At 38.7% G+C, this 14383-nt stretch overlaps 1 protein-coding gene across 1 annotated transcript in view; it reads right to left on the minus strand.

The window, feature by feature from the left end:
* Nucleotides 1–238: 238 nt before the first annotated feature.
* Nucleotides 239–14383, minus strand: part of SUCLG2 (succinate-CoA ligase GDP-forming subunit beta) — a 106472-nt gene continuing 92327 nt past the window's right edge. The window contains exons 10-11 of the mRNA XM_065749572.1: nt 4928–5048; nt 239–502 (exon numbers count right to left, since the gene is read on the minus strand). Coding sequence (XP_065605644.1) covers nt 387–502; nt 4928–5048 — 237 coding nt within the window. The 3' untranslated portion in view covers nt 239–386. The remainder of the gene's footprint in view (nt 503–4927; nt 5049–14383) is intronic.

Consider the following 14383-nt stretch of genomic DNA (forward strand, 5'->3'; position numbering starts at 1 on the left):
TTGTAAAAATTCATAAAAATATAAACCCATTATCAGTTTGCAGACTTTACAATATAAAAAAATGATTGATAGTATTGTGAAATAGGTTTCTCAGTGTTTATCAGTGGCAATTCTGGAAGAAAAGCAGAAAACGATTTATGAAATTAAGTATTATTAAAATTCTTAATACCAAAATTACCAAAACTAGATGAGGACGTACTGTTCAAGAAACCACAAGCAAAAAATAGTGAGGCCCAATTGCATGTCTATAGAATGCTATGTGTCACAAAGTAAGTCCCCCATATGCTGACACAGCCTAGGAAAATGCCACCTATCCTCTCTGAAGGAACAACAGGAATGATGTCTTGCAAAACATACACACTTCCCAACAGAGTATCTGCAAGGAATTATTTTTTGGCCACACTCGCCACTGCTTTCTTTGCTGCATCTTCAAGGTCACTTGCAGAGGTGATAGGGAGTCCACTTTCATTCAGGATGCGCTGGGCTTCGTGAACGTTTGTTCCTAATAAAGAACATTGGCTATAATTAGTAATTAATATTAACAAATAAGTGAACATCATCTACTAAATCTCTACTGGAAGTGTTGATGCTTCAAACTACACAATATTCCATTTAACACCAGATTCAATGACTGATTTAGACTGAGGAAGGAACTCAACTTCAGTGACAATATTAATTCTCTGGACTTTTCCCCCAGAAAAGACACTTTTGATCACTGATGTTTTCCACGACAGGTGCTGCACTGAGCAAGTGGACTATACCATTCTGGATCATGCACAAGACCCCAACTTGATTCTCTATAGGATCATTTCCACCCTCCTGTGCATCAAGTTTCTTGTTCATTTGCCACGTCAAAACGTTTAATTACTTTGTAATTCCTAGACCTATCAAAATGAATTATGATTATACTTGGAACTACACACTAATTGCACCCTTAATTATTAACCAAGCAAGAAGCACACACTGTATCATACAACTTCCAGAGTGCTCACTTTAAAGGGTGATGCTTTGTTTCGGCAAACATTATACAATGTCTGAAACTACACAGCAGAAGTAGAGAAATTCCAGTCTACCTAAGCAGCGTGCCCAAGTCAGGGCTCCCTCTCCTGGAGTGGAAGACCAATGGCGTCCCCACAGCAGCAGCCCCAGCACTTCGTGATGGGAACAGGAGGTGCTGGGAAGTGGAAGTTTATCGACGATAAACACCGAACGCCCATGATTATAATGGCCTCTCAAATAGGACTCTACAAGTGTTATAAGGAGAACGAATGGAGACAGGGAAAAAAATGTAGTGGAAATTTTCCCACACAGAAAAAGATGCTGTTTGTGATAGCTACCAATTCAACATCTGCAGTTCAGCAAATGGCAAATATTAATTTACCAGCAGGTGTGAATAAAACAATACCTTGGGTCTACTCTGCACTGCTGTCTAACATGCATTACCAAATCAATACAAAACACGGTCCATTGCAAAGGGAAGGAGGAGTTCATGCAAATGAATAAAAATACGAGAGCTGAAAAGAAACCTCACTGCTGTCAGAACACTATGGTCACATATCATATTTATTAAATACTCCTCTATAGGCAGGCCATGCAACCAAACATTTTTCAAGTATTTCACTTGCATCATTTTTAAAAAATGAATGCTTTTTATCCCATCATGATGAGGATTTTAGGCAGAGAAAGCACACGAATTATTATAATGTCCTGTTGAATATAGTTTTATAATTAAATGTTCAGGAAATAGTGGAAAGGTTTAAGAATGTACATAAGATGGCATCTTATTGCAGTAGATGTTAGGATAAACAAATAAATAATGCCACTATTCTGACACGAACCTCCTGCCACTGGATGGTGTCAGAGAACCGTACACAGAACCCACACACAGACTGTCAGAAGAAACCTACACCATCACTGAGAAAGTGAAAATTCACAGCACTGAAGGCTGCAGGGCTTTGCTGCTGTTGCTGCTTTTTTCCCTCCCTCTTGTTTGTTTTCTGTTTCTGTTTTTGTTTCACTTTTTAAACTTGATTGCTATTAGGAGTTTGCCTTTTTGATGAGAAAAAGTTGTGTTTTTTTTTTTTCTTTCTGACATGTACTACTACCAATGATACTCCAAAGAAAAACAGGAAAGCTCTAACTTTATCAGTATATACTTTCAAGACTTTATGTTCCATTGGAAACCCGGGCTCTGAAACAACCTTTGTATTTGTGTACATGTAATCTGTCACATTTACATTTCTATCACCTTGAAATCTCTGCTCTCCCTAGCAAAGTAAATCTATGCAACTCACTGCTCCTTGTAATAAATATTCTATCCGGGCTTGATTCCACAAATTGTAGGATTATACCTGCACACGCTGTTAGAAACAAGTCAAGGGGACTGCATGGGTTGAATGAAAACAAAAAACAAAACACCCAATTATACTCCCAACAGGTTTTTAAAGCGAGGAGCCCGGAAGAGATGGATACAAAATGAGTTCTAAATGTGACCTCGAAATACCCCATTCTTCACTCCTGGTAGGTAACGTGGCATAGTAAAATCACAGATGATAGATACTAGGCCACATTTGTGCTGACAAGCCACTGGGAACAAGATAGACAAATTGGAGCAAAATTCCACTTGTATTAGATTTCTGAATAGGAAAATAAAAAAGAAAAAAAAATCATTAGATGCTGAAAAATACAGGTCATGAATCATATGGCTAAATATTAGAAGTTAGGGATTTAGGCATTTGAACAAAGCCAGTTCAATTCTGTGTTTCCACAGTTAAGTAGTCCTAATTCCTTCCAATTCTTCTTGTCCTAGGATGAGAGAAGCAGAGAATTCATTTGTTGAGAGAGAGAATGGAAAATTTCCAACACAGGAAGAGGACATCTAATTCACAATTCTTTTTTTTTTTATTCTTTGCCATTTTCATCAAAAACTGAGCTACATGAGCGAGAAACAAGTTTTGGCTTCCACGCAGCACTACTGGTTTGCTCTCACAAAACTTAATTGAAATACATTACATTTTAAAGGAAGAAAAAAGCCCTGCATAAAAACAGCAGAAGTGAGTTTTCAACATCTGTAAAAGATAAAATTCGGAATGCGCAGTTTCTCCGTTTGTCTATGAGCCTTTCAAACAACAATAATCCCATGTCTCAGCTGGTGAGTTCTTTACTGATAAGGCAAGTAAATACATGTAATTATAAAGTTACCATTTTCAAAGAGAAGAATAATCCTTTCTTTATCCACTGGTAAAACAGCTTGTAATTATAATTCAACTGAGAACAAAGATTTGTCCACAGAATCCCACTAAATCAAGGCAGATTTGACTGATTAAAACTCTAGTCATCACGACATTTGTAATACAGTGCATGTGGGCAAAGAGTCTTTAAAGTGCAAGTCACAAATCTGTTAGATTTACGGGAATAATCATGAACTTTCTATCGGAAAAATGGAAATCCAAAAAAAGTGCTTGTCCCTTTTTCACCTTTTGAAGTGTAAAGTGTTATCAGCAATGTTTTTAAAGTCTTGGGTAGTCTTATTACCTCTATAGTGCTCACTATTAATTCAAAGTCATTATATATTTGGATAACCCAGTACGAGTTCAAAGAAGAACAAGGAAGATGATTAAGGATCCAGAGGGATTGATTTCTGAGGAAAGATTAAAAGAACCAAATGCACGTACAGTTGGGTTGGGTGATTAAGGAACAGAAAAAGCTGGAGTTACAAGCTAACAGCACATAGGTGCGACTTCTGAAAGCTGTAAACATAAGAGGTCAGCATCTAGAACAAATTCATAGGTAATACTGGGAATAACAGAAAGAATTAAAATGCTTTTGGGGTAAATATTATGCAAGTAAGAGCTGATTGTACTGTAATGGGACAAAATCTCCTAAGAAAACATGGTAACGTAATCTACTGAATGACCAAAAAGCCTAAGAAAAATATTATCAAACCTAGCAAAGAGTGTGCAGTCATGGGAAGACAGTCAACACACAATATTTGCATCAAATGATGTGCTGGAATTGATAAAGATTGAGCTTTGACCTCTGTCCATAAGCTGCATATGGCTCTGCTGAAGGCCGCAGACCCCAGGGCAGAAGCTCTCTTGATTCTCCTTCCAGGCAAACGCCATTGAGCAGCACCTTTCACATAACAAGAATATTTAAAGAGACCACAAAAACTCTATTTTTCCAAGGCTACTTGAGTAAAAAGAGATGTTTTAAGTGTTTGAGTGCTGTGCTGATTTCAGCCAGTGCACTTTTTCCATTCAGTGGCAGAAATCTCTTCTTCCTTCAAGATGCTCCTCAGAAATTAGAAACAGAACTTCATACTCACTGCCTTTTTAGCAAAGAAAAGTATAGAAGAGCCAGTAATCACCAAGGAATGCTCTTCCCCACCTCATTATTATTTCTTTCCTGGATTTCCTCTACAAATTATTCTGTACCTTTAGAAAATTCAGTTTTTAATGGATTTTACCTGGACACTTCAATACTTGGCTGAAAAACACATTGAAGTAAGCTCTCTCCAAACACCACCTCTAACCTCTTTCTTTTAATTATGCCAGACAAAAAATTAAGAAAACTATTTTGCTGCGGGTTTAGAAATAATAGCAATGCATTCAGCGAAAATCGCATGAAAAGGAAATACCTCCCAGTGAATAGCAACTTGCACCAAAATCATTTCTATTTGCATTGCAAATGTTACAAGCAAAACCATAATGCTTTCATTGCAAAATTTCATCTCTTTGCATGCCACCTGATACCAGGGACACTGAAACCTGCAAGGAAAGAGTTTACTGGCTTCAGAACATGCTATAGATAAAGAATTAAACACAGTGTGCTGGACTTGAGTGTTTAGAGCTTGGAAACCAACAGAAGCTGAAATAGAACACCGTGACCATGAGGGAAGATTTTGTCTGGGACCACCAGCACTCACCTTCCAGCCTGACCACCAGAGGCACTTTCAGCTCAAGCTCTCGGCAGGCTTTGGTAATACCATTGGCTATAATGGCACAGTTCACGATACCCCCAAAAATGTTTACAAGTATTGCTTCAACCTGTGGGAAAGAAGAGTGAGAAACAGTTATTTTTAATAGATACATGCAATATTTCCAAAGCAGGGTAAAAACTTCTCTCTGTCTGACATGCAGGTCAAAGAAGTTGGTTTTGAGTGTATTATTTCTGTCGTATGTAACAATAATTAAATACCTTGGTCTAAAGTGGCAATACAATTTATGTCATTAAAAACATTATTACGCAGAAAAGAATTTCTACTCATTAATTAAAATAAAAACAGAACTATCTACATTCTGGATTTGGAAGAATCTTCTGAGTTTGGAGCTCAAGAGAATATTGGATATGTGTTTATGCACACTTCACAAAATAATATGGGTGCATGCTTTATTATAAGCAGTACAGAGGACATGGTAGCACACTTACCCTGACTTGATAAATGGGAGTAAAAATCCCTTCTAATTAATAAGGAGAGGCATGTAATGAAGAGTTCTTATTGCTACAGATTAATTGATAACAACCTCAACTGCTATTCATCAGTTATAGAAACTGAAATTCCTGCACCCATTCCAACACCTAGATGCTTTGGGTCCTCAGCTTGAAAGGAGCATTTGATTTTCATAAAATCAAGTACAGTAGTTGTAAAATCCAGTAATAAGAACAGGTAAATAGAATTGACAACAAAGTAGATACCTTGATGTTTGCAATAGAGAACAGCACAGCGTGATGCCTTAGAAAGATAACTATTCTACACACAGAAAATTATGTCAAGGTAGCATAATCCTGAAACCAAGTTCTCATGGCAGGCTTCCCATCACAGCTTTTGGAGGGCTGAGAGAGGTCTGCAATAACCTTCCCTGAGCACCACATACAGGCTTTGCCAGAATCACGCTCACTCTCAGGAAGATGACATAAAAAGAGGGGATTAGGTCTGGAGGAATGAAACAACGCTGGATTTCACTTGTGCACAATGTCAACCATAGTTATGCTAAACTCATGGCACAAGGTGAACAGATTCCCTTTGCCCTGCAGGCAGACGGCCTCATGCTGGCACCAGGAACACTCCCTGCAGTCACACACGTGTGCAGTTCTGCACCACCAGGTCTAGCATTCCTCTGCAGACAAAACATGACAACTGGCTCTGGAGATGTGCAGTCACACAGACTGAAAGCTCACCACAGCCAGGAATACTGCCATCCACAACACAGCAAGAAAAAGGGGAAAAATCTCAACATATGCTTCGCTTCCCACAAGTAATCAGCTCACCTGTATACTTCTGTAGAAACCCACAGTGCAGAGCCATCATCTACTGCTGACATGTGCAGCGTTCTGCAGAACTGCAATGCCAGTTCAACAGCCCTAAAATGAAGGTGGCAGTGGGACCACATGGCTGAGTTCTCTCAACGCCTTCTGCTGCTCCCAGCTCCAAGGCTTCTCACGGCACTGCCCTGGTTAGATGCCAGCCAACACTTTGTCACGTTAAATGCATGCATTCACCAGTCCAGGGTTTCGTGGTGATGTCATTGCAACTATTTATTTCACCCTTGAGTTCCCAGAAAGTCCTTCCCTTTGTAGAAGCTACCAATGATGAAACCTTACAAGGCTTCTTCTCTGCTTTGCTCCAACCACCTACCCCGTGCACATGCAAATATTCATGGGCTTGGGACGTAAAAACACATCAAGGGAAAACAGAACCCTTCAAAGTCTCATACCATTAATCCCCATGGTAGGGATCTACCTATGAGAAGTGCTTTGATGTTAAAACACATTGGTGATGCATTCTAGCAGGACAAGCCCCAGGCACTGCTTTGCCCTTCCTATCACATTCTCCTTAATCAGGGACATTGCATCAGGCATGTGACATATCAACTTAACCAAGGGTGTTTACATTATTAGAGATAAGGAGGAGGATATTATGCTCAGTACAGATATTTTAATTCCTAATGCAGACATTCTCATTTAAGGATCTGCTTTTTAGCTTTCAAGCTGAATTCTAATCAGGTCTTCTAATCCATCGGCAGCAAAAGGAAAAAAAAATGTTGGAGGAAATTAGATGCAGCTTGGATAATTGATGTTTGTATGTTTGACTTTAATAAAAATACACTGTTAAATTAGAGAGGGGTCTAAAAGGATTCAATCGATGAGAAACTGATTCAGGTAGAGAATTCAATCTTGGGTTTTATTGTAATCTACCAAATAAGCCAAAAGATCAGCCCCAGTGATGCTGAGGTTCACTTTAACTTCACTGAAACTTGTGAACATTGTTTATATATGCTTCTGTAGACTGACGAGATCTTGCATTTCTAGTTGAAAGAACTTTAACATTCAGACCCAGCATACGGATGAAAAGGTTTTCAGTATTTCATGTGCACTGAGAATGTGCATCTCTGTGTTATTCAAGTCTAAAGAGAAATTTTTTTTATTTTTATTTTTTTTAATTGGAATTGCTAAGCATTAGTGTGCTCAGCATCCAACGAACGTGGAAAGACAGATTAATAGTAAGAGGGCCAATTGCCCAGTTCAAGACTTGGTAGCAGTATTACCACATCAACCCAATAGTATCCCTCATACAATTAATTTATTTTTCAGTGACTTTATCAGGGAAATTCAAGATACCAGCATATCCAAGGGTTGGGCTCTTTCCATCGAGTGAAACAACTGATAGATGTGAAATCACCCTCAAACGTACTCAGAATTAATTACAGACTCCTCTGGAGAAATAAAAGAACCCACAATAGCATTAAGACATCACCATCAATGGTGGTTACAACCTGCAGCCTGCCAGCCCCAAGCAAAAGTGGTGGAAACTTAATTAACAGCTGCATTGCTGCTGTCTTCATGCTAGGTACTGTATGATGCTTTGCAAGTGCTGCAACACCTCTCAATTTCACAGCTCCTAATTACTGTATGTACATATATGCAGACACATAGCTTGTTACGTAAGAAATATTTATGCATAGCTGTATCTAACTTGCTTAATAATAAACAATTTTAATTTGCGGCAGCTTTTTGATAAAGTAAGCCTTGACAAGGTTTGACAGAGCCTGCAATTGTGCTTGAAACACCTGCCCCTGGAAAAATAAATCAGCAAAACAACAAAAACCAAGGAAGTAAACATAACAGATCAATGGCAGATGCTGCAACTCTGGCAAAACCCCAGGTTTCACAGAACAAAAACCCCACCATTACTGCTCACTATCCTGGGGTTTCACAACTGTTTGATGATGGTCAAGCATGGCTGGTACCAGTGAGGGCCATCCTGCTTTCCTCCATCTTTTTCCCTTATATGCTCACACAGATGCACAAATACTCACAGGGAACTGTAAATATTATTCAAAGTCACCGCTCTAACCCCTGACCTTGCTGCAAATTGTTGCTTGGAAGTTCAGTCCATTTATTTTATTTGAAAAGTAGCTACTCAGCAGCTATCAATAAAACCGTACCTGAAGAGAATTAAAAGCTCCACTAACGAAGAGCAGCACATTTGCACTTTGCTTTGACTGTAAAAAAGCAAACACAAAACATACTCACCTTTACATCTGGAGCTAAGTGAATTCATTTATTAACCACTCCTAGCTCTTCCATCAGCTAAAGATATACACAGACTCTCTGAAACAGCCTGTGTTGGTTACGAGATTTGTTCTCCAGGACATCACAGCTCACACCCACATTGAGGACAGTCCATTCATGGGCTGCAGTTGGCCAACCCATTCTTACGTGGAGGTTTCCAGTGCTTCCCGAGGCTATAACACAAATCCTATCTCCCAGTCCTGCTAGTCAGTGGGGTCTAAATTTGCATCCTCAAAAACACAGTATTTTACCAAACTAATCCACAGATTCACCCAAAATTAAACAAGACAAAGCCAGCAGTATGTCAGGCAATACTGAGATTAAAAAAAAAAAGCATAAAATATAGTTCTTCATTTTCAATCTAATAAGGCACATTTAATCCTTGCTGTTTTCCCCACTAGTCTTTATATTCATTCAGGCAGTTTTAAAATGTTTGTTTCCAAGTGAGAAAAGCAGATTACCTGCAACTCCCAGCACCATGAAACAAAACGGATGCCATACATTTGTACCTTTCTGCTCCAAACGTTTCTGAATGTCCCTACGTTACTCTACTTTTGTTGCAAGTTACAGTTATTTGTTCTTATCCAGTTTTGAAATCTTACTGTAGTCTACTAGCTTCTTTTATCAGGCAGCGTCCATCTGCAAACAACGATTAAGCCTCTTGTATCAGCAGCATGGAAGTCACACACACAGAAACAATTGCTTCAGATATCCACTAGAGGACAGTGCAACTCAATGTGGAAAGGGAATACATAAATCCCCTTGGAGAGAAGAGCAGGGTTATTTTTCCTACTTAAAGCTGAGCTCTCCTATTTTACGTTACAAAATGAGAGGCAAAGTGATATTTTGCATCTTTAGGGTGGAATTTTTTAAGTCTGAAGGTGATAAAATTAAGGAGGATGAGTCATCCAAAAGTAAAGCAAAAATGCCTGCAGACAAGAAATATCAATGCCATGCAATTTTGATTGTTTTTGATTGTTTTAAAATGGGTCAGGGTTTAAGATTCACTATAACACACCGTTATACCACAGCACGAGAGGAATGCTGATGAATCCTTCAGGGAAGTTTTGGATTTTCTTTTGGAGCAGGGGGACTGGCTGACAGGTAGGAAAGGCACAATGAGTGTTTCCCTGACACTGTTATTTTGGCTTGTATTTAAAGAGGTTCCTGAGGATTGTGTGGCTCACAGAGAGCACTCATGTTGCTACATCCAGTAGCTGTAAGCTTGAGGAGCAGAAACATTCCCATTCTACGGCACATTCTCCTTTAAACTCTCAAATGCCGTAGCAGACAGCAAGGCAGCCTTGGGAATATTCACTTCTGTGTTACTTCCCAGAGAGGCAAGTCACAGGAGAAGGCTTCTAGAAGGTTTCCCCATCTGTATGTCATGCACTGGGCACACACATCACAACAATTCCAAGCGCCTGGCACACGATCCCGCTTCAGATGCATTTTGGAAGATGCAAACCTTCCCATTTTCTGTGCCTGTGCTACTGCCTGACATCAGTCAGCCCCTGTCCGGAAACCATGTTAATGCAGTTGAGAACATGAGTTAATGAATCCTACTTCAGAATACAGGCAGAGTGGGCAAAGGAGTGCCTGCAACCATGTAGGTATGTTTTCACTGATAGGAAGCACAGCAACCTCCCAACATAATCTTTATTTATGGTAATAAGGGACAAAAATAAGGAAAGAGATGGAAAGAAAAATTTTGAGGCCACAGTGCTGTTCTGAAATATATTTGAGAATCAAGACAACAGCTTTTACTATCATTTGGGGGATGAAAACTGCAGCTGGCAGTTCCTAAAACAATTGCATTTTTGGTGCCAGTATGAGAGGATAATGATCATGGGTACAAGGAATAAAAAAGCATGAATTAAACTCGTCCTGACTATTGCTTAAATATCTGAGCTTCAGGAAGATCAAGCCCCTGGATGAGTGCATCCAAACAGGGATCAAAATAAAATTAAGGGATGATGACTACCTCCATGACTATTTATTGCAAGAAAAAAACAACACACAATCAAGTCTGCATCAGACAAAGGTACAATATTGCAGATGTTTTTAAATTGTCTCTTTGAGGGTATTTGCATGTTTAGGCCTGATTTAGGAATCCTACTGTAGCAAAAACATGACACAGCCATCCACCCCTCTCATAGGCATATTTGGAAAGCACTGGTCATTAAACACTTTGGGAATTCGTGTTATTTGACTGCACCGTATTAGCATAATTAGTTATAAATACTCTCCCAAACCCACTTACCTAATGTGGTTTATAGACTACAAAAGGTCTATTAAAATTGATCCAATATTTGCTGAATGTTGCCTGTGTACTTTTTAATTTTTCAGAGAAGCTGTACTGTGTGCTACCCTTAACATTCTTCGTGTCTGAAGTTCAAATCAGATTTCTGACAAATAATGATCAGCTTTCTGAGAAATAATGTAGCAATGTGGTCCTCATCTAAGCAATGTCATATGACAGGACGCGTGTGCTCCTGCTATCTCAGCAATATGCTGTGCCCCAGGATGGATCTGTGCACCATCTCATCAGGCTTTATGATGCGTTCAAAGGCCAAAGGCCAAATGATTTTACATCATTCAAACTAAAAAAAAAAATGCAGTGTTCCTGGAAGGAGGGAGAAGATGGATAGATAAAAGCGGATCAAGTTGAGTGCTCAACCACAGCGCAGGGGCTGTCAGATGAATCATTCACACTAAGTTACACTGCTCAGTGAATCTGGGTTTGTTAACAAACAATTGGCTAAAGACCTAAACAATTAAATGATGCAATCATGAGTAGCTACAAAGTGATTTATTAAATAGACCTGCTGTTACAATGATTAGTTCAAGTCCTTATCTTTATTTCAATTAAAAAAGCATATGATCCACTTGGGAAGATCTTCAGGTGTGCCTTCTCTTGACCTACTGGCTACAGGTGTGAATTTGACATGAAGTTCAGCCCAATTGTGCCTTACTGTAAAGTGAGAGAGTAACATCAAAATTTGGAAGCAGTGGGAACAGCCAAGGTCTGAAATTCTGATGTAATGTTTGCAGAACACCAGCCAAATTTCTAAACAAAATGCAACATTTCAGCATGTCATTTTAAAACTGTTTTAAAAGAAGAAAAATAATTCTTAGTCTATAAAGCTGTCTTAGGGCTTCCCTACCTACAGAAATCTGGGAACTCCTTACATGAACATTCCATCTTTTGTTCGACTTCACATTGTAACACTCACACCACACCACCATTTACTTTTCTCATTGATCAGTTCTACACTTTCTTTTGAGTAAGGGACAGGCCCAGCCACTACTTATCAAACCATAATGGCAAGGGACTTGTTTCCTGAAACTAACACCCATCCAAACCATCTTTACCTCTAAACGTATATTAAGAAAGACTTGAGATCTGTATTATCTAGAGTATCAAAATACTAAGTGATTGTAACCACCTCAAGGGAGAAAACATGAAGAACTGTGACTCTTTTGCCCTAGAGTAACCAAGATCTTCCTATTTTTTTACATGAGAAACATATCTGGCACACGTTCCCCACATACAAAACATGAAATACTCTACACAACCTCCTATCTAGGTCACCTTTTTTTTTCATATTGAGACAATGGAAACTTAGAAAGGGATTTTGTAATTCCAGAAGCTTAATTAAAGTGTAAAAATGCATTGTCTCAGGTACTGAACTGCGTATACACACCTGAAATCTCCAAATAATTAGAAACTGTTCTTTTATGGTAACATGCTAGTCATCAAAAACCTGAACTGCTGCGCTCATTAGGTTCTGAATTACTATCACATAAAATCAGCTAACTATTAACACATAAGTGAAATCACAATGGAAACAGTAAAATCAAGAAAGGTACAAAGAAGGGTAACAAAGATACTGAGCATGTTTTGGATACGGAATGAGCACATAAAACAGGGCTTTCTGTCTTAGAAAAAGCTGTAAAATGCTATTTAGGGAAGACTGTGAGAGGAAAAAGGACAAGGTGCAATCAGTTAGTGCCTACCTCCAGAGAATTTGTGAGGGTTGGGGTGGGAGGGATTTTTCTGTTATTTTTAAATAGAGAATATTGTTACTGTGAGGACTGGCACAAAATATTAAGGATGTGAAAAGCTTACATTAGTCCAGAATATATAGCCATAAATTCATGGCAGGAAAGGCAAAGGCTGGTAAACACAAGGATATCAAAGATCACTAGAAAGCAGGGGGCATACGTCACAGGATCACAGAACTGTAGGGGTTGGAAGGGACCTCCAGGGATCATCGAGTCCAACCCCCCCCCGGCAAAGCAGCTCCTTAGCCCAGGGTGCACAGGTTCATGCAGGTCTTGAACACCTCCAGAGGAGACTCCATGACCTCTCATGGCAGCCTGTGCCAGTGCTCTATCATGGCAGCCTGTGATGATGTCAAAAAGCATGCCCACATACTTATCCTCTTCTACTGTTTCTTTCTAGGAACTTACTTTTGGTTGGCTATTGGAGACTGATGAAGTCAAGATAGATCCAAATATTACTTAATGCAGATATGTTCTTCCATTAAACAAAAGGTATATCCATCTTTTAGTATTTCTATGCATCCTCTGCTCAAATTAATTAACAAAGCAGTTAATGCTTGAATATCCATTCCTTTATCTGTTTTCCTCATTATAGTACTGCCAAATCTCAGCAGTCACCATTTAACACTGTTGTAGTATATCATATATATGGTATTGTGTAGATGATTGAAACAGGTAATCAATAGCCCACCATAAGGGCTTGCTGCCACCTAAATGTAGGTGGCAACTTCTGTTCCAGAAACTTCTCTTTAGAAAACTGGCCTGTCCTGCATTATATATTGAGGACATTTAGCAGAGAACATGACTGCTGAAAGATGGATGATGAGCCTTATCATTTTCTAAGGTTTATATAGAGTAATCTAATCTAAAAAAAGTGACAGTTTAAAAATTAATGACCAGTAATAACATCCTGACAAATAGGATGCTAAACTAAGAACTGTATTGTTGTGAAATGGGATGACTCAGAAGCTGACAAAGTGGCTCTCCATTCTTTTTTTGACTGTCTTGCTACTTGTGGAATCATAAAATGCAATTTAACAGTATTATTTTCCCTTAGAATTAAGAGAGGGAAAATGCCCTGAGAAATCAGTGACGTTACCTTATTCACCCATCTCATCTTCATTTTCAGTAAAATTTTTAACCTATTTTCTGCCTTCAAAAAAGGAATCAGCTTCAGAGAAATAATTATTTGATAATGAACTTCCAGATACTTTTCACAAATTTATCAAAGCGTCTTTCAATAAAAGCAGAGTAGAATGTTTTAACCACAACCCCAAAGTGATAAAATCAGCAAATCTGAACTGTGAAAGAAGTTATACAGCTACATTAAGAAACAGATGGAGTGAGCATAAAACAATCACAGATAAGCCAGCATAAAAGAACTTAACTTTAGAGTAATCAAGGTTGAGATGCTCAAGGCAGCCATGGGGAGTCATAGACATTAAAATTAGTAGGAGAAGCATTTAAATCACAGTCTGCTTCTTATACTTCAGAACGGGTCTATACAGAGCAACACAAAGAACTCGAATTCTCTCACTTAACCATATTCCACTCCTTGACAAGTGAATTTCACAGTATGGGCAAGGAAAAAATATCTAGGAGAGCCAGGCTGAGCATTCCATATCTAACTAAAAAATAATCCAGATGCCTGTCAGCTTCAGTGAGAAATAGAAACTCTCCTTAAAATTTTAACTCCCACATTAAATAGAAAAAAAAGTCAAAAGCTGACCATTTATCACAA

Source organism: Cyrtonyx montezumae, unplaced genomic scaffold (assembly GCF_038088225.1).
Source record: "Cyrtonyx montezumae isolate F1298 unplaced genomic scaffold, pur_monq_1.0 scaffold_6, whole genome shotgun sequence".
NCBI classification, from domain to species: domain Eukaryota; kingdom Metazoa; phylum Chordata; class Aves; order Galliformes; family Odontophoridae; genus Cyrtonyx; species Cyrtonyx montezumae.